At 36.9% G+C, this 25,579-nt stretch overlaps 1 protein-coding gene across 1 annotated transcript in view; it reads left to right on the top strand.

Annotated features, from left to right (window-relative positions):
* The first annotated feature begins 450 nt into the window (after positions 1-450).
* Positions 451-25,579, top strand: part of drp2 (dystrophin related protein 2) — a 156,351-nt gene continuing 131,222 nt past the window's right edge. Inside the window, exon 1 of the mRNA XM_056471891.1 lies at positions 451-616. Within this exon, the coding sequence (XP_056327866.1) occupies positions 570-616 (47 nt within the window). The 5' untranslated portion in view covers positions 451-569. The remainder of the gene's footprint in view (positions 617-25,579) is intronic.

The raw sequence follows: 25,579 nt of genomic DNA, 5'->3' as shown, positions 1-25,579 counted from the left end.
CTGTGGACACACTTTACACACAGTTCGGTCCAAATAGCTTACAAAAGATGATTTTCATCATACAGTAGGTGCCCTTTAAATGTATTATCTCTCTATTTCTAAAGATGTTCTGTGACTAAAATTGTATTTTAGTAAATATATTTGTTTAATAAATCTGTTTTGTTCAAATGCACCCAAGTATATTACCTATCTTCACTGAGAATTTGATCAAAATATTTATTTTCTTTAAGTGGTGTACTCATTTATGCTGAGCACTGTACATCTTTTTCAACATTTTGTGCAAGACGAGACTCTTAAAAAGTTTGAGAAGTGACAGGAAGTAGCATAAAAGGAAATGCAAGGACTTGAGACAATTTTCTAAATGATAAACTCCAATTGGTCTGCATTTTAGAATAATTTCTGTCATTATGAATGCTCTCTAAATGCTTAACTGTGTGTGTGTTGCAGCTGCGGGGCGGCCCTCGTGGCCGGGATGCCACTGTGTACCCTGCCAGTCGGCGGTGGATCCTGAGGGGCAGGAGTTGCCCACCCAGTGCAGGGGGCAGAAGAACAAACACCCCGAACACGAAATGAATCTCTGCTGGAACGAGATCAAACGCAAATCCCACAACATCAGGTATACCTTCTTTTTATTTCTTCCCTCTTCATCTGTGTCTATTAGCTTCGTTGTCTTCTGGGGATTATTAACCTTTTCTCGCTAGCACCTGTTAGCGATGCACATATTGCACATTCTCCCAGTCTCAGAGGCACTAATCAAACCCTTGATTGAGTTTGGGTTATTCTGCATGTCATTTGTATGTCTGTAATGCAAAGAGCCTTTGTTTACATACTTAGCCTCATAATTACAACCCCGACCCCAGCTTTACTCACAAATCTAAAAGAGCTTGTTGGTTTAGACATCTTCCCTGCAGCTCAGGGTTAGTAATATCATCCCAGCAGTGGTGGGTCCTTGTCAGTATTCTGACATCATCCAGCCCAGAAGGAAGGATACAGCCATACAGCATCACACGTAATGGAAATGGTTGGAATACTAAGTGGCCTCTACAAAAGAGCCTGTGGGATTACATCGCACCAGGGTTGTGGTGGCTGACTTTTGCAGCTGGCAGTGTTTTGACAGACAGATGTCCCATCTATCGAATGGTCTGATTTAGAATATTTGGCATCTGTAAAAATGCAGTGGCTGACATTTGAGTTGGATTGTGTTTACATACAACTCTAGTTTAGTTGGAGAGTTTTGATGTTGTCTGGAAGAAGACAATATGTGACCTATTCTGCAAAAACCTATAGCTAAAGTCATTATTTGGTTTTCTTCCATTAAAAATACACAATGTAAAGGATGTTCTGTGAAAATATAACCTTGATATCTTTAATATTGACCAAGTTAAGCCATGGGAAAGATTTGATTTACTTCAGACTCAGACTCGTTGTGTTTTTGAGGAATTCTAATGAAGAGACAAGCTTGTATTTGAAACTGCATCACATCTAAACCATAATTATTCATACTAGATGTCAAATAGCAAATTAAAGCTGACACATTTATGTCATATGTCAGAAGTAAAGAATTATAATGTTGTGTATATGTATCTATTTTATTTTCATTTTGTCAAACCTCCTGTGGACAGGTGTTGAGAATTAGCAAGTCTGCTAAAACACTTAAACAAATGCCTTTGGTTGTCCAGTGTAATTGTGTTGTCCACGTCAAATAAATAAATAAATAAATAAATAAATATTGGGAATTTTTTAAAAGTTTTGTTAAACACGTCTAATTTTTATAATGTGAAGGCCCAAAAAGCATTAATAAACCTATGAAACTTATGATGGTGGCACAACATCATCTTATTTGTAAAATCCAATGTTAAAATATTTAAATTTGTTTGATAATTTGATAAATATATAAAATAAAAATATATAATCCTGACCTTTTTCGGGTTATGAGTCATAATTATAACGTGTTCATTTTTCCCTTCAAATTGCCCCTCAGCTTTTTGAGTCTTGCATCATCTCATCATCCTCCAAAAAAATAATCTGCTATGGGATATTTTCTGTCATAATTTGCTGCAGTTCAACCAAGATTTAGCTGTTAAATAATCTGCTATCACTTCCTTGCACTTTATAAATGCTGCCCTGACTCGGAATTCATCATCGTATAGCATCAATATCTAATAACCTCATTATTTTGCCTTTTTGTAAAATTAAAAGAAGCTGGTTATTTTGACACGTTGAGCTTTAAAACGAAGTAAACCGATGAAGAAGTGAAAAAATCTACTCAGCCTTACCTCGAAGTTGACCTACAAAAAAAATAACGCACTCCCAATATTATTTACCATGCTACTCTGAGTATTTGGTCTGAAATAGCATGTAAGTATGGCTTAGTAATAAGTGTAACTCCTGCATGCTGCCGGCCAACCACTAAGGATACAGTAGTCGCTTTAGGACAAAGTGTGTGAGAGAGTGAGTCCAGCGATCCTTACATGCATGAAATATTACTACACACCTGAAAGTGTGTTAGATATAATACATTTTTTTTGGTCAAAATTGTAGTATTATAAAGTACTATAAAGTTTTCTAACTGGCAAATGAAATGATCTTGCGGGTTGTCGACTGTCATCTTTAAGATGCGCGTTCGTGATTTCAGGAGGCGTGGCTTTGGATGGGAGGGGAGGGACTGTGTTTTCAATGCTATTATGCTAACGGATAGCATTTTGGCAGATCACCTACTGCAGCTTTAACAAAATTTTTAAAGTCTTTGTACGCTACCAGAGTTTTCTAGTTTTGGCACATTATATATAATATGTGGCTTTTTTGGAGGGGACCATTAAAATCCATTAGAATAAAAATGCTTCGTGTTTAACCTTTATCTTATAGAGGATAAGTCTGAAATTTTATTCATGATGGTCTTGAAAAGATCTTAAAGTCTTAAATTAGTTTTTGTGAAACATGCAGAAACCGTGATATCGTACTTAGAGAGAAAAAGGGCTTTATGCCATGGCAAAGCTGTATAAAGCTTGAGATATCGGAATCAATACTCTGTATTAGGTGCAAAAATCCTGATCGGAGCATCCCTAGTTGATATTTAATTTATCACATCCTGCAACAAACAGAAATGGCTTTTTTTAAATGGCTTTTCCATATTTGACACTCTTTTTTCAGAAATAAATGATGCGACTTTAGCCAGGGTTTCACAGAGGGGGTTCCACATGTGCTTATTTATAAATGAATGGATTATGGTCAGGGTTTTTGTTTGTATTTTCATTGTTGTTTTTGTAGTACTGGCATTATTTGTCTGATACCTAATGCTGAATCACTGCTAGACTTTGTAGATTGCGTTTCAGAGCACAACAAATCATGAATAATTGACTTGAAATTTGAGCTGTTGTTTTCCCTCTCCTAGGCAGTGTGACAGAGAGAAATCAAACAGACTTGCTTGCGGGGCAGAACAGAGCTCGTCTTTGTCATTCTCATCAGAATGTTTGGCTTCGTTGGGGTCCACTCACACACACACACACGGCAGTGAATGTGCTGTGACCGGGGGGCTATGTGGCCGAGGGGGTTTATGGGTGGACAGAGGCATGCTGGGAATGTGTGATTTGCAGACGTGCCTGGATGTTTCTCACCTCTGTGAGTGGGCGCTGATGGTGCGACTCAAAACCCACATCTCTAAATCTGCTCAAAGCATCTCTTTGTCTTTGTGGATTGTAAAATAATTAACACATGTGAACTGCCAAGGCTTTGATTATAATTCAAGATTGTGTCGTGCCGCATTTTTGAGGTGTAAACTAGCAGTGTCTGGAGCAAGGTTATTTTGGTAAACGAAGACTAAGGGTGCTTTCACACCTGTAGATCGATTGTTTTGTTCTGAAACAGGGATTCAAATTGTTACAATGTTGCACTTAGTGCGGTTCGCTTTCTACGATGGCCGAAAAGTGCAAATCAACATTACAAAGTGTGAAACATCTTTACGAAGCTCGAGACAAATTTACATTTAGGAAAACATTTTTACCTATCGTAAGACACAAGTACATAGGAAAAGCGATTTTTACCAAAGACGAAACAAATTTACATTTTAGAAAAAAAATTAACAAGACGCAAAACACTTTTACCAGTCCCGAAACAAATTTACAATGACAAATTCTTTACGGAAAGAGAATGTAGCACACCACATACATTTACTCTGGACGTGACACTGTTGATAAGCCATGTTGAATGTTTTCCGTCTCACGCTGAACACAGTCGACCGATCACGACAGACTGGATTATCACACCAATCACAGATTGGCGTCATGCAAAGGAGGAGTTTGGAAAAAATTAATTGGCGAACGAATCATATGGGAGTCGTTGGGATACATTCATTCATCCATTTTCTTTTTCGGCTTAGTCCCTTTGTCGTTGGGATAATTAGGTAAAAATAAATGCATATTATAAGACAATAAAGGTGTTTTTTGATCATGCATGCCTATCAGCCTGAGACCCCAAAACTAAAATATGACGTTTTAAAATGCACAATAGGAGCTTTTTAATAAGAAAACATTTTGTGGTGGACAATCGGAACTATGGCTGTTTAGAGAAAGTCCAGTAAAGTCCAGTAGATGGCACTTTTGCAGGCAAGTGCATCATTCATTCATTCATTCATTCATTTTCTTTTCGGCTTAGTCCTTTTATTAATCAGGGGTCACCACAGCGGAATAAACCACCAACTTATCCAGCACATATTTTACGCAGCGGATGCGTTTTCAGCTGCAACTCATTACTGGGAAACACCCATACACACTCATTCACACAGATACACTACGGACAATTTAGCTTACCCAATTCACCTATAGCGCATGTTTTTGGACTTGGGGAAACCGGAGCACCTGGAGGAAACCCACATGAAGACAGGGAGAACATACATACTTCACACAGAAATGCCAACTAACCCAGCCGAGGCTTGAACCAGGGGCCTTCTTGCTGTGAGGTGACAGTGCTACACACTGCGCCACCGTGACACCACACAATTGCATCCGTCAAGCACAAAATTACACTGTAAAAAAAAAAGTTGACTGAACTTAAAATTGTATGACTTTTATTTGTTGCATTTGTGCAGATTTGTATTTAGGCCATGTCCACACTAATTCGTTTTAGTATAAAAACACAGATTTTTCTCCCTGTTTTGGCCTTCCGTCCACACTGAGGCAGTGGTTTTAGGAAAAGAAAACGTATCTTGTTGAAAACGTTGTCCAATAGTATAAATAATAAATATAAAAACACAGTTTTCAAGTTGCAGTGTGGACTGTGAAAATGACGATGCATTTAAGTCATGTGACCAATTCAACGAACAGGTTGATTGAAATTGTAAAGCAGATGTTTTGGATGCTGTCCGTTTTAAAGCAAATAGTAAAAAAGTAAATAAGTGACAGTCCGATATGATGCAGGTAAAAGCGTCTTGTATACGAGCGAAAACGTTTTCAGTCATTTAGTGGGAAATAGTGATGGGTTGTTCTTGAGTGATTCATTCATTTTGAACGAATCTTTTGTATGACTCGAGAATGATGAGTCCTATTAGGAAGTGATTTGTTCGTTTGCGCATGCGCACATTTGTGCAGGTGAAGGAGAAGATTAATTCCTTTTTTGAGTCTTCTATCAGGTTTGAGTTATTCATTCATCTCGTGAAAGACAGAAGCCAATCATATGCATTAGAGCCAGAAAAAGATTCGATTCGTTTATCTCTCGAGCCCTCGGGTTTGAGTCATTTCTTTACAAGCTGTCACGTGATGAACGAACGACTCAAAAACCAGAAGACTTGAAAGGTGAGCTAATCGTAGCTTTGGATCAGACCGTGTGAATGGTTTAAGCTTATAGGTTATGGTTTAAGCTTATATGGGACTGTGTGACGTGAATAAACTACTCAAAACTGAAGACCTGTCAGAAGAGGTGAGCTGACATAATCATAGACAAAAGACCAGGTAAATAAATAATTATTTTCTCTTTCTTATAGCATTCTAGTTATGACTTGTTTGTAGTGTGATCAACGTTTGTTGTAGTTGAGTTTGGAAGCAACTCGAAACATTTTAATAATATTTTGTTACATTAAACGAAATGACTCAAAAAAGATTCGTTCATCTCAATGAACGAGACTCAAAGGTCTGAGTCAGTAAAATAATCCGAACTTCCCATCACTAGTGGGATTGACAGAAAGGATTGAAAACGATAGTGTGGACACGGAGCATTTTTAGATGAAATCGCCATTTTAAAATTTATCCGGCTTAGTGTAGACGTAGCCTCAGTGATTGTTCAAACAATTATTTCATTTATATTACTAAGAGGCTTACACATTAGTTAATGTAAGCTGTGCAAACACTAAACTTTGGTCGACACTGGACATGTTCTGTTAAATCTGTTAAATTAGATCTACTAAAAATAAATATATAAAAACTAAGTAGAAATATTTTCTCGTAATAAAACTAACAAAGTCATTAATTAAACAAACCAAAACGCAAGTGAAACGTACAGCACATTTTAAAAATAGTATTGAAATAACAACTAATTACAGAATGCTAAACTGTAATAACATTGGTCTAGTGATATCATTCCACATACATTTAGATGAGTATAAATGCAGAGCTTGTAATAGACAGAAGGCCATTGCAGTTCAATTCTATTTTATTCCAGATTCGGCGTTAAACGGCAGGGGAGAGCATGGTGACCTTTCGGCTATCCTCAAAGCCTCGTCCCGTCTTTTTAGCAGCATGCAGAAAAAGGCTTGATTGAGCACTAACAGCATGCTAATTGCTGTCCTTTCTCTGAGTTTTAGGCTCTGAGATTAGAATGTTAAAACCCCTTTTGCTAATGGGTCCACTGTCATGTCAGACTTGACATGTAATAAAAAGTGCTTTGTGCATCTGAGTGAGAAAGAGAAAGGAAATGCAATATTCTCTCACAGCTCTGGGCTTGTTTTGGAAGTAAGATGTACTTAAACGTTCTTTAAATTATTAAAGGTAGATGGTTAACCGTGTTGGCTGGCAGCATGATTCTTTTGTTAGCTGTAGACCATTAAAGTGACTATTCACACAGAAATGAAAGTCCTGAAGTCATTTACTCTATTATTTAAACCTGGTTGATTTTTTTCATCTACTGTGCAGCACATAATAAGATATTTTAAAAGATTTTTGGCTGCCACTGATATGTTGTATGGACCACTGACATGGTACGTTTTCTTTTTAAAAACCACAGTCAAAACTGAACTAAGTTTCAAATATTTTTGGTAACACTTTAGTTTAAATAAAAATTCATACCATTTACTATACTGGCTTATACAACAGTTCTGTCTGGTTCTAATCAGGTATTGGCTGAAAGCTGTGTGATATTCTGCAAAATCAGCACTTGTACAACCTTTTCACCCTTGTGTATTACTCTGCCCACATGATAAGCAGATCAATATACTCACTACAGCTTGACAAATATTGCAGCTGTTGGACAACATAACGTACTTCTGAGGCTTTTTTAGGCGAAGATGTAGTTGTTTAGATTGAAACGGTGCAGTTTATTTATAAGGATAGTGCTTTTTAAAAATATTTATAATTTGGGAGATTCAGCATGTTGGTGGCCATCAGGATGCAAAGCAAAGAAATTATTGATTTACGTTCTGCCACAAGATGGCAACAGAAAACGCAGAATAAGTCATTAGGAAGAAAGGCTCAGCATAAATTTCAACCACAGCTGAACAAATCATTATAGAAGAGGTAAGTGACATTCTAAGTCAATCTCTTTCCTTTGTATGTTGTAGTGCTGTTTTTATACTATAGTAATCTGCTAGTGTGCGCTTTTGCTTTGACTTTTTCGGGGTAAATTATTGTGATCTCTCAATTGCAACAGAGAAATACTGGGAAATCTCTGTAGACTGATGGCATTTCATGACGTTCAGCCTTATAATCCTAAAATGCTGAGCAAAATCACCTGTTTTATCATCATTTTAGACATTATGCTAGAGAATTCTCAAATAATAATATTATTATTTCAAATTTGAAATAAGAAATGTTCAAATACTAGCTCTAAAGTGAGGTTGGTGAAGTAGCAACGGTTTCTGCTGTTCTGACGTCAGCTGCAGATGTGAAGGAGTAGTGAAAGTAGTTCCTCTAACACAATCTCATGGCAATTCGTAACTTTTTGATTTAGTGGCTAATTCGTACAAATTCGTACGACCCAATTCGTACAATTTAGTACAATTTGCTCATCCCCCAATGGCGGTTGGGTTTAGGGGCGGGGTTAGGTGCCATGCCTCCTTTTTAAAATCGTACAATTTCGTACGACTGAACTCGTACAAATTCGTATGAATTAGCCACTAAACTGACAAAACGTAAAATACTTACGTTTTCTCGTGGGATCAGGCTGGTTCCTCATACAAAAGGGTTTTTTGAGACTCTGTGTTGGATTTTCCTTTTTATATACACGATTATGCCGTTAAACTGTTGTATAAACTCAATATCACACGAGTAACAGTGCGATATGGCTGTATATCGTCACTGGTGGGACACTGAGCCACTCGGCCTGCAGCCTCGAGCCAACGCCTGCCTCCCACCAGTGCTGATATACAGCCATATCGCACTGTTACTCGTGTGATATTGCTCTTTTATTACCTGTCTAATATTAAGATATTAATTCTTCATTAGCACTTCTTTGCTTACATCTCTAATCCTACCCAATACCTAAACTCAACTACTATACTAACTATTAGTAAGCTGCTCATTAGTAATGTATTGTGCTAAAAGTCTTTGTTAGTGGTTTGTTAATAGCATGAATTGTGCATTAAAATAAAGTGTGGCCCTTTTTTCTAATAAATAGATTGGGATAACCATTATTGCTACAGATTGTTGCAGAATAAGAATGCAGATTGATTTTTTTTCTGCTTTGCTTGTCCTCAAGAGCCTGTTGTGTTTTAATGATGATCTGCAGGTGACCTGGCTTCTTACCTCTGTTTACTAGCAAGATTTTCTCTGGTCAGCAAGCTTCACCAGAATAATCCTGCTGATTCACCAGCCAGATAGGATACAGATAGTTATTTTTTTGTTTTAATGCTCTCACATTTTGATTTTGGTTTTCATGATTCTGCTTCCATAAAGACTTGAGAGTTATATACAGTTGAAGTCAGAATTATTAGTCCCCCTGTATATTTTTGCCCCAATTTTTGTTCAACAGAAAGAAGATTTTTTTTTCAATACATTTCTAAACATAATAGTTTTAATAACTCATCTCTTATAAACTGATTTCTTTTATCTTTGCCATGATGACAGTAAATAATATTTGACTATTATGTATCTACTATTACTGTTCTTGTTGCATTCAATTGCCACAGCCAACTGTAGCAAATTACAAATAAGTTCATTTAAAATAACCGTTCTAAAAGTACTTTAACATGATTTTTAGAGGCAGTATCGATCTGTTTGGGCTACATTATATAAATTACTAAGTTAAAAGGAAATGTAGTAGCTTTCATGGACTTATTCACAAATCCAATAGGTTTCATTTCTACGTGGCGACAACATGCATTCAAAAGTGTTTCTCATGATTCTGTTGATGACTTATTTCATCATGCTCTACATCAATTTGATGGAAGCGCTAGGTGCGACGCATGATTGAGAACTATGGAATGAATCAACCCATATTATGTGGCTTATGATTAAGTGGGAAAGCAGGTGATTTGAAAAAAGATGTGAAAAGCAGCTTCAGTTTTGTAGAATACTTTGGTTTGATGTTTTTTATTCTCTCAATGCATTGCATTAAGATCACAATTTTGCATTAGACAACATGAACATTACTATTTGTGCAATCTGATTGAATGGATTTTTGACTACTGTACCTCTGGAAGGGTTGGAAAGTGGATAAGTTCAAAATGTTTCACACAATAATTTACCTGTACTCAGCGTTGTAAATTTGTGATCAGATGATTCAACTCAACTCAACTCAATTAAATTCAGTTTAATTTAATTTAATTTAATTTTTAATTTAATTTAATTTAATTTAATTTAATTTAATTTAATTTAATTTAATTTAATTTGTATAGTGCTTTTAGAATAAATATTGTTCCAAAGCAGCTCTACAAAAGGTGCACGCAATTACGTTACATTCATAATCAGAAAGAATTGAGTTGTACAGTTAATCTAGAGTTATACAATATAATGTATTTTCCCCCCAAAAAAGGTGATATCTAGGGTTGGGTATCGTTTGGGGTTATTTCGATACCGGTACTGAATCGATACTTTTGAAAATGTACTTTTAAAAATGGTACGGTGCCAAAATGGTGCCAGAACCGATACTTTTGAACCACACAATTATTTGACAGTTTAAAAAAAAAAAAATTGACTTGAATCATATAATTAAAGTTTAACGCATACTTCGGTTCATATTAAATATATTTGAACTGCATTAAAATATTTATTTTGATCATTTGATTATTAGCATGAATACAAGATTTGCATCATACAATTAACATTACATAAGCTTACTACTAACCTGTGGAAAGGCTGTCATCAAAATTTATTTTCTATTTTCTGGAGCTTGTGACTGTTATAGACATCCTAATCTAATTATTTACCTTATTTGAATAAGAGAATAACATAATTAAGGTGTTTACGTGAGTTGCTTTTTGAATGTTCCTTTTATGAGCCTGTTTTACATGTTATAGCACATAGATCTATTAACGTCGTTGTGTCACCAGGGTATCCATATTTCCTCAGAAGTTTCATGTAATTTTGGTTTCATTAAAAATTTTTCTTTAACTGCAGTTCGGCAGTTTCACTTTCATTCAGGAACATATCATTCATGCCCCCGTTACAATCTGAGGTACTGGATGCGAGTACAAAGTAAGGACTGGTGGAAGAGTGTTGTTTTAATGGAATTTGATAGCAAACCCTGAATGAAAAGAAAAAACCTTTGCATTTCACAGGATTCTGTGGGCCTTTAAGGTCATCAAAAATCGCTGGTAGTATTGTCTTAATCACACTAAAATTGGAGTATTGGTGTCCATGTAAACATACTCTGTGAAAGTGCCAGATGATGTCACAAGCTGTCAAAGACAGTGCATTCCTCTGCCTTTAAGTCATTCCCTTTAATGTTTCATTATGTTTGACGTGTTTCCCCCTTACGTGCAACTTTTGTTAAGCATCTGCTTCACGTTGGTGTGTCAGATTTCTCACTTGTAAAGTATAGCCACACTTTAGATCATTTAGCTTAAGCAAATTTGATGAACGCGATCATGCGTGCTATGAAAGGGAGTCCCACTGAGTGTGCTGTACTGTACTAAACAAAAGAGAACAAACGCCTAACATTGCCAACAGTGTCTGTATCCCTAAGTTGTTTAGAATGAAATGTTTAGAGATGGTGTGACACAATGTGTACTTATGTGTGCTTTGGTGCACCTTTCATGCTTCTTACATCCTTGTCGCAGCACCAGTGGCACCGAAATAAGGCACCAAAATTCATATGCTGATTCGGTCTGGTGCATACTGGTTACGTTGTTATAACACAGAGTTTTGGTACCCAACCCTAGTGATATCTATTCTATTATTTATTGATTTAAATTGAGTCTTACATCAACAAGTAACACGGAGTCTCTATAAGAAAGTGTCTGATGTATAGGAAGGAAAGTGTTACGGGTGGTTTGTCAAACCCACTCACCAAATAAACAAAACTGGTAAAAATAGGACTATTATATGTTTCACCTGTACCGCCACTGGCCTGCTTAGTTTGGTACTTGTGGAGCTGCACATCAATGGATTTGCTCTTCAGTGTTTGACTTTCAGCACTGAAAATTAAACCCCACTGAACTGAACTAAACTGAACTTCAACACTGAAAACTGGACTGACACAGTTTCAATCTACTAGAGCTTCTGCCAACTTATCCAGCACGTTTTTACGCAGCGGATGCCCTTCCGGCTGCAACCCATCCCTGGGAAATATCCACACACACTCATTCACACACATATACTACGAACAATTTAGCCTACCCAATTCACCTGTACCGCACGTCTTTGGACTGGAGCACCTGGAGGAAACTCACGCGAATGCAGGGAGAACATACAAACTCTACACAGAAACGCACTAGCCGAGGCTCGAACCAGTGACCTTCTTGCTGTGAGGTGACAGCACTACCTACTGTGCCACTGCATGGCTGTGTTTTGACACAGTATTCATTGTAAAAGCGCTATAGAAATAAAGATGAATTGAATTGAATTGAACTATAGATTCACTACTGGTTTTGTGGATAATATGACTGCAGGTAACATGGTCAAGCTGGTTGGAAAAATACATTTTTGGATATTTTTTTATTGGAGCTGGTACTCAATTTCCCCTTTATAAAACTAGCCTGGGCCAGCACAGAAATTCACACCGGACTTTTCAGCTGGGTTATTTTAAGCTCAGCCCATATTTTGACAGTCTACTCATTACGGGGAACTTTCGAAATGTGTAAACACAACCTTTTCTAACTTTGCTGAAATCCACATATTTGTGTTTGTTCCCGACAGTTGTTCAGTCCTCATACGCTTGTAGGAAACCGCATCAGTTGCATCATGACATGGGACCCGAGATGAAGAGCAACAACAACAAAAAAAAGAAAATGTTTGTGAGAGGTCTTGCTGTGGTGTTTTCGAGGTTTGCTTGGCCTTGCAAATAAATGTACTATTCAGACACCCTAATGAATGAACGAGTCAAAAGGGATTTCGAAGCGCATGAATTATTAAGTATAAGTCTACCCGGCTGTGTTTGTGGGGATTAAATCAAATAAAGCTTGTCCGGCGCACTCATCTATCAGTGTGGGGCAGAGCGGATTGCTCTCTTTTGCTTGGTAGACACAATACACTGCTGATACAGTTGCGCCGACAGCTCTTTGAGGAAATAATAATCATGCATTGACATAAACAACCAACAGCATGGGGTGCTCAGTGTGTGAAAATATCTGTCCCTTAGAGAAATGAGAAATTGTTGTAAGGCTGAATGGAATTCTTGCTGGGAGAGCCTGCCAGGCACTTAAGCGGCACTCATCATCTCTAAGTTGGCACAAGTTTGGCTTTGGGGAAGCTAATGGTAGCTAATGGATAGACCACCCAACATACAGTAGTCTTGGGTTCATTCATTCATTTTCTTTTCGGCTTAGTCCCTTTATCCATCAGGGGTCGCCACAGCAGAATGAACCGCCAACTTAACCAGCATATGTTTTACCCAGCGGATGACTTCTAGCCACAACCCAACACTGGGAAACACCCATACACTCTTGCATTCACACACATACACTACGGGCAATTTAGCTTATTCAATTCACCTATACCGCATATATGTGGGGGAAACCGGAGCACCCAGAGGAGACCCACGCGAACACAGGGAGAACGTGCAAACTCCACACAGAAATGCCAACTGACCTTGCCAGGGCTCAAACCAGCAACCATCGTGCTACCTATTGCGCCACCGTGATGACTCCCATGGTCTCGAGTTTTCGTACAGTTTAGCTATATTCGACTCATATAGTGGCTTTTTTTTAATGTCAAGTCTGCTTATTCTTACCTGAGCCTAGCCTATGAGCTGCCGTTAAAGGTGCCATAAATTGAAAATCTGAATATACCTAGGCATAGCTGAATAATAAGAGTTCAGTACATTGAAATGTCATACTGAGAGCCTCAAACACCATTGTTTAAATAAATAATGGTTAATTTAATTATTAATAAATAATGGTTTAATTCAGGCCCAATCCCAACTATTTTTGAACCCCTTCCCCTTCCCCCTTGAACCAGAATGTGAAGGAGAATGAATTAAAATTTACCCCTAGGAAATGGGACAGCACTACAACACCTGCACACGTCATCATATGTCATCGCGATCTCATACTTCATATAAGATCAGACAATTGCGACTGCTGTAGTTATTCCAGTTGCGTTATTTGTGGGTATTTCTCTCCAGAAAATCACTGAAGGCAACAATATCATGTTATCATAACGATCTAATGTGTAAGATTGTAACTCTACTGTGCATTTACATCGTGGCCATGTTCATCTATATAAACACACAAAAACAACATTAACATTATAGCAGACACTGTAAAAAGCTCATTCCCAGCCACTAGACTTTTCTGACAGGGTATTCGAGTGTCATCGAGTGACAGAATGTTGTGGGTCTGCTATACAGAAGTTATTAATAGTGATTGTAGATTGCGAAATTTTGCGGTTTTTATTTTAGTGTTTTTTTTTTTTAAAGCATGATGGTAAAACATTAATGTGGTTTTGAATGTAATAAAACATGTGCTTGCTTGTAAAAATTCGCAATAATGACAAAAAATACTCATTTCTGCATCTCCTTACTTCTGTGTGCAGTCATGCTGCCATTATAGATGGTGTATTCTGGGAAATTTTCGTACCCCTTGGTTTCTAGTGTGGTTCTGAAAAAGGGCTATCTAGCCCTTTACCTTAACCCTACGCCTTCAAGCTAGAGAGAAGTGGGATACCCCTACCCCTTCACATGAATGTGCAAATGAGGGGTAAGGGGAAGGGCTAAGGGTACAGTACGATCGTTTATATAAAGAAAATAGTCTGAATTATTTGTAGTTTTATTTATCGCACTTGTACAGTTTTGGATACAGTATTTGTTCAAAAAATAATTTATTTATATTACCAACGGGGTTACTCCATACCTGGCAACACCCCTGTTTTTTCCACAGAGTAAAGGTTATTGCACACTGAATTCGAAATCTTTGCACGTTAAAATAAAAGTTCAACCTCAGGTTATGTGAATCGTTTTGACACACTGCCTCCAAAACTTTCACCTATCATAAAAAAAATCGAACCGGGTTCGATTTAGGTTTTTTTTCTTCACTTTTTTAACATCTGAGCAATTTGAGAGGTGTTTTGACAATTCAGAGTCACCGTAGATGCAAAAAGCTAAGTACAGAATGTCGTCGCTTGAGCTACAGATAACTTTATGACAAACACAGTGCATGAAATTAAGACAGAATGTATGGGACAGTTGAGAACCATGAGTTCAGTGACCGATGCACCTCTGCCCTGCTGCTGTTTGGTGTGTGTGTGTGTCCATACATTTGATGTAGCCTTCTGTGCACATGTTAATAGAAAGCATGGTTTGCTTTCGTTCTGTTGCTTCGACATGTTAGCGCGGCCACCATCATTTATAATGTCTATAGGTACTGACGGTCACGTACGTGAATGTGTGAAAATTCCACTGATTTCCTGAAATAAACTTTGCATTTCAGAATAATCAAAGCGCAGCTCTTTGTTAATGTTCTGAACTCTCCTTTCTATCTATGCATTATTGGATAAACACAATATGCAGTCTATTCCTCCTTCTTTTTCTACTTTGACACTTTGTTCTCCTCTCTCTTCTCCACTGCTTAAATGTTTCACACTTTTTCAGAAGGGATTTATTTATATGCATTGGACTCAGTGTGCAAGGTTTGTTTACGTGAGAATTTTTCGCATATGAATACCAAAAAATGCATATGAACATTTTTGACTTCAGTCTGCAAAGACCTTAACTCGAGTAATCTGTTTGGCCCAATCTAGCTACTAACATTTTTTTGTCCATGTTCGTCAAGTTGTCAATCTTGCATGAAGCTCATCACCTCACTCAATTGATATTTAAAAATATCCTAATCATGAAGCATTTTTACCTCAATCTGGCAACATGTTACAACCCAGTTGTGCTGTTGATTTCTGCACTGGTAGTAAATGCTTGATTTGAACGATAGCAGTAGCATCATCAGTAGTAATAGACATCTCCCAACCTCTGGTAAAATCCTGGTGAAAATCAGACCAATCGTAACAAAGCACAAAGAGCTCATTAATATTTATGACCCCTCCAAATAGGGTCAATATGGAGCTTCTGATTGCCGGGGGAATTTTCTGGGGTATTAAATGAGCATATAAAACTGTTTCTGCAGAATTTTTGAACTTTCCTAAGGCACATACTTACTATGTAGATATCAGAGAACAATTTTACTCATTGAATCAATGCACCATATGGCAACTTTAAATCTTCTCTACACATCTCTTACAGATAATGTATGCTTTAAGCTGGGCTTTATTGGATGTGAGTGAATATATGAATACACCAGCATCTAGGCTTGCAGGAAATATATTCCTTTTTGCATCTCAATGCTTATGATATATTCAGATGGTGTGTTCCAATGGATTGTTTATGCATACACAATGACATATAAGGAACCGGCTGATAATACAGGTGAGGTATTTGTATTCATGTAAGTGCCTGCGCGGCGACCCATTGTGTTTGTCTAACTGTGTCTTATAAACAGAATGTAGGGTAATGAAAGAGGCGAGACGGGCAGTGCTGAACTGTAAGGCTCATTTCTCCCATGGCGCTATCGCTTTTGTTAGCCGATGGGTTCTTTTGCATCTATGGATCTGTGCTTGCAGACAAATCCCCCACTTTTCTTTTTCATTCAGTGTTACATTTGGAGACCGGTGTCGTTGAGAGGACAGGCCTCAAAGAGAATGGCGCACAGAGCCGTAGGCTACGCTTGTGAAACTCAAACACAAATGAAAGAGAAAGGATATCAGCAGGCACCTCTCTTTTATCTTCAGCATTTAGTTATTAGCTGATCCGCGAAGCTGATCCCTGACTGATGGTTATCATACAGCATGACCAAAGAGACGGATTTCAGCTAATGAGTTTTATCTGTTTGTGTTTCGCATTAATCTGCCAAATTGAGACAGGTTAGCGTTTCTACATTTATCTAAAGTAACTTGTAATGTGAAATTGAATTCTTTTTTTTAGCGTTCCCTGGAAATAAAACTCCATCCTGATCACATTAGTATCTGTAATAGTATTTCTATTAGGGCTGCACAATAATGAACATATTGATATGCAGTCTTCCCAGATTACTTTGCTATGAGACCATCTCTATGGCTTGTTTATTTATCATCTGCATTGCATCGTGCTCATTCTGTCCAGAGCTTCATATGTCAACCAGAAACTAGAAAGAAATTGATTAATATTAATGTTTTGTATATTTGTATGTTGGCCTGTCACAATAATCAATATGTTGACTTATCGCACAACACATGGACACGACCTCAATCATTTTTGGTGATGCAATATACAGTTGAAGAATTACAGAATTATTAGCCCCCCTTTGAATTTTTTTCATTTATAAATATTTCCCAAAAGATGTTTAACAGAGTAAGGAAATTTTCACAGTATGTCTGATAATATTTTTTCTACTGGAGAATGTCTTATTTGTTTTATTTCGGCTAGAATAAAAGCAGTTTAAAATGTTTTAAAAAACATTTTAAGGTCAATATTATTAGCCCCTTTAAGCTATATATTTTTTTCGATAGTCTACAGAACAAGCCATCATTATACATTAACTTGCCTAATTACCCTAACCTGCCTAGTTAACCTAATTAACCTAGTTAAGCCTTTAAATGTCACTTTAAGCTGTATAGAAGTGTCTTGAAAAATATCTAGTAAAATATTATGTTCTGTCATCATGGCAAAGATAAAATAAATCAGTATTAAAACTATTATATTTAGAAATGGGTTGAAAAAATAAACAGGGGGGCTAATAATTCAGGGGGCTAATAATTCTGACTTCAACTGTATATCACCCATACATAAAGAACAATTCTAGCAACATTTTAGCTGATTATGCAACATCTCTATTGGAGGTGTCCGTGTCAGTATGGTTAAAAAAAACACTATAGTATTTACTATAAATGCCTACAGTATATTTTCATGCGAGTGTCTGACAACTGAAAATAGATCTGGTAGCAGATATCGCAGCCTCTGTTACTTTACACCTTGCACCTTTTTGTTATTATTTATCATTATTTATTTAGAATATGCATTTTCACATTCTGATTCCAAAGCCTAATTATTAAATTGTTACTGTTATTGTAATTAAATTAAATATTCTTAAGAGTAAAATATTATGTGTTTTTTGGAAAAGTGTACCTGCATTGTGAGATTATTATTGTTATTCTGCCATTATATATTGAGTGGCATAGAATGTTCCTAAAATGACAATAATATTATTTATCACAATATAAAAATGCAACAAAAATAGATATCGTGACAGGCCTGTTTGTATGTTTTGATCATATTGAGGAAACCTAGTGTGTGGGCATACATTTTAGTACTTGAAGTGTGTTTATTGGCAACAATTTAAATGTAACCATATTACATAGACATATTTCTGAAATTATAAACTCACAAATATGTAATCACATGACCGTGTATCAATGCACTTGTGTAGACAAGGACAGGGCAGTCTGTTAACGTTGACACTGAGCGTTAGGATGTGGAGTAAAGGTGGTTTAAGAAACTTTGAACATGGTTGTTGGTGTCAGACAGGCTTTTCTGGGAAATTCAGAAACTACTGATCTGCTGGGATATGGTATACAGGGAATGGTACGAAAAAGAGAAAATATCTAGTCTGAGGCAGTTCTGTGTTTGCAACGCAGTGTTTGGACCTGAGGGGAATGGCCGGAGCTGATAGAAAGGCAATAGTAACTTAAATGACTGACTTCTTGTTGCAACTGAGATCTTCAGAAGAGCATCTCTGAATGCTCAACATATCAAACGTTGAAGCAGATAAGCGACAGAGACAGAAACACAATGCATTGCAAAATTATCATCATGATAATGGTAATGCAGTAAAGTCAGGATTATATGCCCCCTTTCAATTTTTCTTTTTAAAATATTTCCCAAATTATGTTTAACAGAGCAAGGATATTTTCACAGTATGTCTAATGTACAGTATGGGGGCTAATATTTCTGACTTCAACTGTATGTATCGCAAACATGTGTGATAAATTACATTGATTTTATACATTGGCTGTTTATCTAAATTTGACCAATCAGATGGGGCCTTACTATCTTTATCTTACCATCTACTATCCTCCCCAATAGTTGCTGTTCTGCTATTGGCTGGAGCGACCCAAAGGTGAACCCTAGTTGAACATAAACACTAATGGTGGGAGGAAAATGACAACAACCAATCAGAGTCAGAATATCTGCTAAGGTTTTGACTGAATAATAGTGTTTTAAAGAGTACATGTTTGCACCTTGACAGTTTTTAGGCTGAATTAGAATGAGTTATATCTGACAAATAGCTTTTACATGTTTATTTTATTATCATTATATAAATAAAGCATTTGGGCTATAGCATTTGAATGATAGGAGGTCAGGTTTAGCAAAGTCAACATGAAAGCTTGAGTTCATCCTGCTTTATATGAATGTTTCAGGCTGCTGCTGGTGATTTAATGATGTCAGGGATATTTTCTTGGAACACTTTGGTCCATTTTGTACTGACTGTGCATTGCTTAAAAGCCACAGCCTATACCTGAGTTTTGAGTGGATCACAGTGTACCAATCTTGCGATGGCTAAGTCCTACGGGATAACACCCTGTCACAAAGCACACAAATCAGCTCAAACTGCTTTCTTGAACATGACAGGGAGTTCATTATATTCATATGACCTCCACACTCACCAGATCTCAATCCAGTAGAGCACCTTCAGGGATGTGCTGGAATTGGAGATTTAAATCATGTATGTGAAGCCGACAACTGTTTGATGCTTTCCTGTCAATACGGACCCAAATCTCAGAGGAACGTTTACAGCATCTTGTTAAATCTATGTCTGCAACCTGGTGTATCTAGCAAGGTCTATTTAATTAAGTGACTGCTGAACACTGATCATACATCATCTTGTGCTCATTTTGTTCAGAGCTTTATTTATTAGCCTTCCTGTAAATATTTTTCCCCAATTTCTGTTTAACAGAAAGAAGAAAACACATTTCTAATAGTTTTAATAACTCATTTCTATGAACTGATTTATTCATCTTTGCCATGATGACAGTAAATAATATTTTAATAGATATTTTTTAAGACGCTAGTATTCAGCTTAAAGTGCAATTTAAGAGTTTATTTAGGTTAATTAGGCTAATTAGGCAGTTACTGTAATTACAGTAGGCAAGTCATTGAAATCGAAAAGAAATATTACTTAAGGGGGCTACTAATGTTTACCATTAAATTCTTTTAAAAAAATTAAAACTGCTTTTATCCTAGCTGAAATAAAACAAGTAAGACTTTCTCCAGAAGAAAAAAAATATTATAGGAAATACTGTAAAATATATCTTACTCTGTTAATAATTAACCTCTGTTAAAAATAATAATTCACAGGAGGGTGAATAATTTTGACTTTAACTATACAGTGTTTCCTCTAGGATTTTTTCCAGCTGTGGCAGCAGACTCTGTTGGACCTTTTACACAGATCTACAGTACCAACTACCTGTGGTGTCATTTCATTGACAAATGTCGTGAGTGCAGTATTACAAGTCAAGATCGCATTCTTGTAATACGAGCATGTGAATCTCTGTTCTTGAGCACCGATTTCCTCTGTTCGTGCACAAAACATCAAATACACGCTTCTCAAGTGCAGATTTTCTTGTGCGCTGTCAAATAAACGCTGCTGAAGTGCGATTTAGTGCGTTTATGTAACAAGTATGTCTCCAACATTTATTAGATTTGCTAGGAATATTTGTGAATGTCTCCAATAGACCTACAGAGCGGCATTAATGCGTCCTGAAGTAAAGTGAAACGGTTATAAACTCCAATAAAACACTCTTCCAGCAGTTCATACTCGCATCCAATATCTTGTATTTTCATGGAGGGCATGCATGAAATGTCTCTGAATGAAGGTGAAACTGGCGAACTGCAGTTTAAGTCGACAAACTAAAAATGAGACACTCGAAATTACATGAAATGTGAGGAATAGGAGGAAATGTGGATAGCATGGTGACACAATGACATTAATCAAATTATGAGCTATAACATGTAAAACAGGATCATGAAAGAAACATTCAGAAAACAACTCATGTAAACTTATGTTGGTCATATTATTGTCTTATTCAGATTAAGGCAAATCATTTGATTACTGGTGTCCATGTAAATGTAGTTAGTGTCTCGGTGCACATGGCAATGGTCAGGAAGGGTCTGCTGAGGTGGAAAATGATGTAGAAAAAAGTCATTATAAACATTGTTAAAACACAGACTGTTTTGTTGGAACTGTTTTTGGAATCAGTTTTGACTACACGAGAGTCAGTGTTTATTGACAATTGTAATTTTTTGGAGTTTGCATGTTCTCCCTGTGTTGGCGTGGGTTTCCTCCGGGTGCTCCAGTTTCCACCACAGTGCAAAGACATGCGCCATAGGTAATGAACTAAATTGGTCGTAGTGTATGAGTGTGTGTTAATGAGAGAGAGTATGGGTGTTTCCCAGTATTGGGTTGAGGCTGGAAGGGTATCCGCTGTGTAAAACATATGCTGGATAAGTTGTCGGTTCATTGTGACGACCCCTGATAAATAAGGGACTAAGCTGAAGGAAAATGAATGAAGGAAATGTCATATTGGATGAACTATCCCAATAAATGGTTTTTGAGTGGGAAATGTGGTTCTAGCACGCCTATATTTTCATATACAGTTGAAGTCAGAATGATTAGCCTCAATTTTAATTTTTTTTTCTTTTTTAAATATTTCCCAAATTATGTTTAACAGATCAAGGACATTTTCACAGTATGTCTGCTAATATTTTTTCTTCTGGAAAAAGTCTTATTTGTTTTATTTCGACTACAATAAAAGCAGTTTTTGATTTTTTAAAAAATTCATTTTAAGGTCAATATTATTAGCCTCTTTAAGCAATTTTTTTATACAAATCGTTATACAATAACTTGCCTAATTACCCTAACCTGCTTAGTTAACCTAATTAAAATAGTTAAGCCTTTAAATGTCACTTTAAGCTGTATAAAAGTGTCTTGAAAAATATCAGTAAAATATTTTTTACTGTCATTATGGCAAAGATAAAATAAATCTGTTATTAGAAATGAGCTTTTAAAACTATTATGTTTAGAAATGTGTTGAAGAAATCTTCACTCCGTTAAACAGAAATTGGAGAAAAAAATAAACAGGGGGGCTAATAATTTTGACTTCAACTGTATATAATATATTCCACGCCGATATGCTGAAGTGGAAAATGATCATATTGACTATCATTTACATAGAATTTCATTATAAGACTTGGCTCAAAGAAATGGGAGAAAATGGGGATCGATTACACTACAGATTGTGTCAAAGTAGGAATGTGTGGCATATGCTAATGTTAAGATCAGTGATGCATATTTAATGAATCTTATTGATTAAAAACATTAAATTCAATCCGAACATCAGTTTTGCAAGTACATCACTTGCAAAATTTGTATGTTTAAAATGCTTTTAGGCTTGAAGTAGTTTTGTAAATCATTTAAAGTAAGCAGACAAGGAAATATAGGTGTGTTAGAACCACATTTCCCACTCAAAAACCATTTATTGTGATAGTCCACCCAAACATTTTAATTCTGTCAAAACAAATTCACTCGTGTAGTTCCAACAGAACAGTCTAAACAGATTCCAAAAGCAGTCCGTGTTTTGACGATGTTCAAGATTTGACAATGTTTAGGAGGACTTTATTCAATAGTTTCTTCTTCTCAGTGTCAGTATAGGGTGCACGTACTTGTGTATACTCTAGATGCCCACGTGAAACTTCCTCTGTTTGAAACAATGCACAGGAGCATCCACAAATTATTATTTTTGATTTATGTAAGCAGGACAAAAGTATTTTGGATTAATATTTTGATTGAACCCCTATGTGGTCTGTTTTGAGGAGGTTTTCAGTATTTTTTTTTTACTTTGAAGGAGTCAGAAACCTCGCTGTCTCAGAAGGTTGAGAGAGCACTCAGATTCAACCTAAAATATCTTCATTTGTATTCCAAAAGCGAACGAAGGTCTCGGGGGTTTGGAACGACATGAGGCTGAGTAATTAATAACAGAATTTTCATTTTTGGGTGAACTAACGCTTTAATGAGATCATACTGCAAACCTGTGACCTTGAATTAAATTTAGCACAAGTTGTTTAGGATATAAGCAGGTGCTTGAATTGCTTATATTTGTAGTTTTTGTTTTGGTTAAAATGTTAAAATATCTTAGGGCTGCATGATTTTGGAAAAACTGACATTGCAATGTTTAGTCACTTTATTTAGATGGTCAGTTTGTTGAATTTCAGTTTCTTTGCATCTACATGCCAATTAACTCTCATTATATTACAAGTAGACTGTTAGGTTGGGGTTAGGGTTAGTGTAAGTTGACATGTGCTTGCGAAGTTTCTTATAGTGTGAGTTACATGTCTATTGAATGTCTGAATCAACAGATACAGTATTAAGCAGACAGTCTACTAATACTCAAATGGACCATCAAAATAAAGTGTTACCCAATATTTAATTTTTCTGTGATACATATTGCGATAATGAGTATAAACTTAACAGATGAAATAAATAGCTCTATTTGGAAAAATATATCATTTTTGGATGATAATATTATGATTTTGTAGCAGAGCGTAAAATGTAATAAACCTAATAACAAGCGATGATAAGTACACTAAAGCAAAGTTATTAATGAAAAAATGCTTTATGATTTTTCTGGGAGTCTAACAGTATTCAGGTACACAAATTGAATAATTACATGTAAAATAAATAACACTGTATAATCTTTATTGCAGCGGCACGGTGGCTCTGTGGTTAGCACTGTCGCCTCTCAGCAAGAGGTTGATAGTTTGAGCCCCGGTTGAGCCAGTTGGCATTTCTGTGTGGAGTTTGCATGTTGTCCCCACACTGTGGATGAGCTTTCTGACTGTTTTTTGGGAAGGCCAATAAGGAGACCGTTCCACCCTGCTGGTGATAAAAACATGAACAGGTTTCTCTAAGTCCTCACTGGAGACAAAGCATCTACTTCTTGCAATGTTTTTGTACTGGTCAGCCTACGATTCAGGAAACATCTGAAAAATAAATTGCTTACACACCGACATAACAGTGGAGCACTTACTTTATATTCAAAGAAAAGAAAAGATATCCAAAGCCTTTTCAAGTTGTAAAGAAATCAGTGTTTTTTAAACTAATGAAGACAGCAGAAGTCAGTCATTTATTTTAATTATATAGCCTGACATGTTTACTGTTCCAAAATATTTCAAATGCTTCCTTAAATAAATTGTATTGTGTTCAATGGGGGTAAATGTAGTTGTTTTTTAAAATCTTGCTATTTTTATCCAAGGTTATCATACCTTAAGAATCTTATGAAATGATATATCATGCCCCCCTAAAATATCTGGTAAATGAATAAATGTAAAAGTTATTTAAAACAGATGGCTGAAAAAAGGCATCAATTGTCCTCAACAAATGTCCCTGCCAAGTGTAATCATTGTAAAAGCGGCTCCTCATTGGCCGCCGGTATTGATTACTGTACCCTATGCTACCCATCATGCCTGATGGTTCATATCGAACAAGCACCGTTACAAGAGCGCCAGAGCACTGTGCACAGCTGTCACCTGCTCACTGCCACACTAACATGCCGTCCGGCTCCTACAACACAACCCATCCAGATGCCTCCAGCATTTGCCATCTCGGCACTGAGATCCAATCCATTAAAAGCCCCCCATTAATCTCCATTTGTTAACCCAGGTTTGCTACCTGGAGCCAGGCGAGGGGGTCTATAACTCTGCCCTGCTCTGATTCCACTGCGCTTTTATTTGTTTCTTATGCACCGCAAAGAAAGGGCCACAGGATTTGGCCGCTTGTCCGGCAAAGGCATTGTTTGATTTTGTGCCTTTAGGAGGAATCCTCATAAAGCCTCAGAAAGAGATGAGATGATCGATGATCTAAGTCTGAGGATTTAGGAGAGCTGCAGGAGAGCAGCGGGCTGTGCAGGATGGGGATTGGATGTATTGTGATGGTGTGCATTGCTCAGATCTGCCACAGGTGTGGGTTGCAGCAGTCGCGCTGTGGATCAGTGAATTAGCAGCACATGGTCTTGACTGTAGGGAGAATAAAGGGCAGATGTGGCTCATGTGCTGAAAACCCTGAAAGCAAGAGCTGCTGGGATTGCGTCAGATGTGTCAGGAGGCCAAACCTAACCAGAGGACAAATGTGTGCGGTAACAGGGGTTTTACCAGGGTTTTTATGTACATTTATTCACTCAAATACTTTTCCTCAACTTATTTCCTGCTTTATCAGGGGTCACCATGTTGGAATGAACCGTCAATTACTCTGACATATGTCTTACCAGCAGATCTATAGAGCTTTCGGGATCTATAGAGCTGAGCAGAGCATCGTTGGATTTGCTCTTCAGTATTTGGACTCTCAGTAGTGATTATTAAACCACACTGAACTGAGCTAAACTGAACTGAACTTAAACACCACAAACTGAACTACACTGTTCCTATTGAACTACACTGTTCCTATTTACTATGACCTTTTATGTGAAGCTGCTTTGACAAAATCTACATTGTATAAGCGCTATACAAATAAAGGTGAATTGAATTGAATAGATGCCCTTCCAACCACATTTGCATGTATCTGTAACTGATGGAGGCTTTTACAGAGATGCGAATCCAGATGCAGATTTATTTACAGGAAAAGTCAATCAGGCAAGGGTCAATAACAGAAGCAGTCGGGTACATAGAGATCATTCAGAAGTCATTGTCGATGAACAGCTAAATGGTCAAA

The sequence above is a fragment of the Danio aesculapii genome, chromosome 14 (genome assembly GCF_903798145.1).
Source record: "Danio aesculapii chromosome 14, fDanAes4.1, whole genome shotgun sequence".
In the NCBI taxonomy this organism is placed as follows: Eukaryota; Metazoa; Chordata; class Actinopteri; order Cypriniformes; family Danionidae; genus Danio; species Danio aesculapii.
The sequence above is the reverse complement of the archived record's forward strand: the minus strand, read 5'-3'. Positions and strand labels throughout refer to the sequence as shown.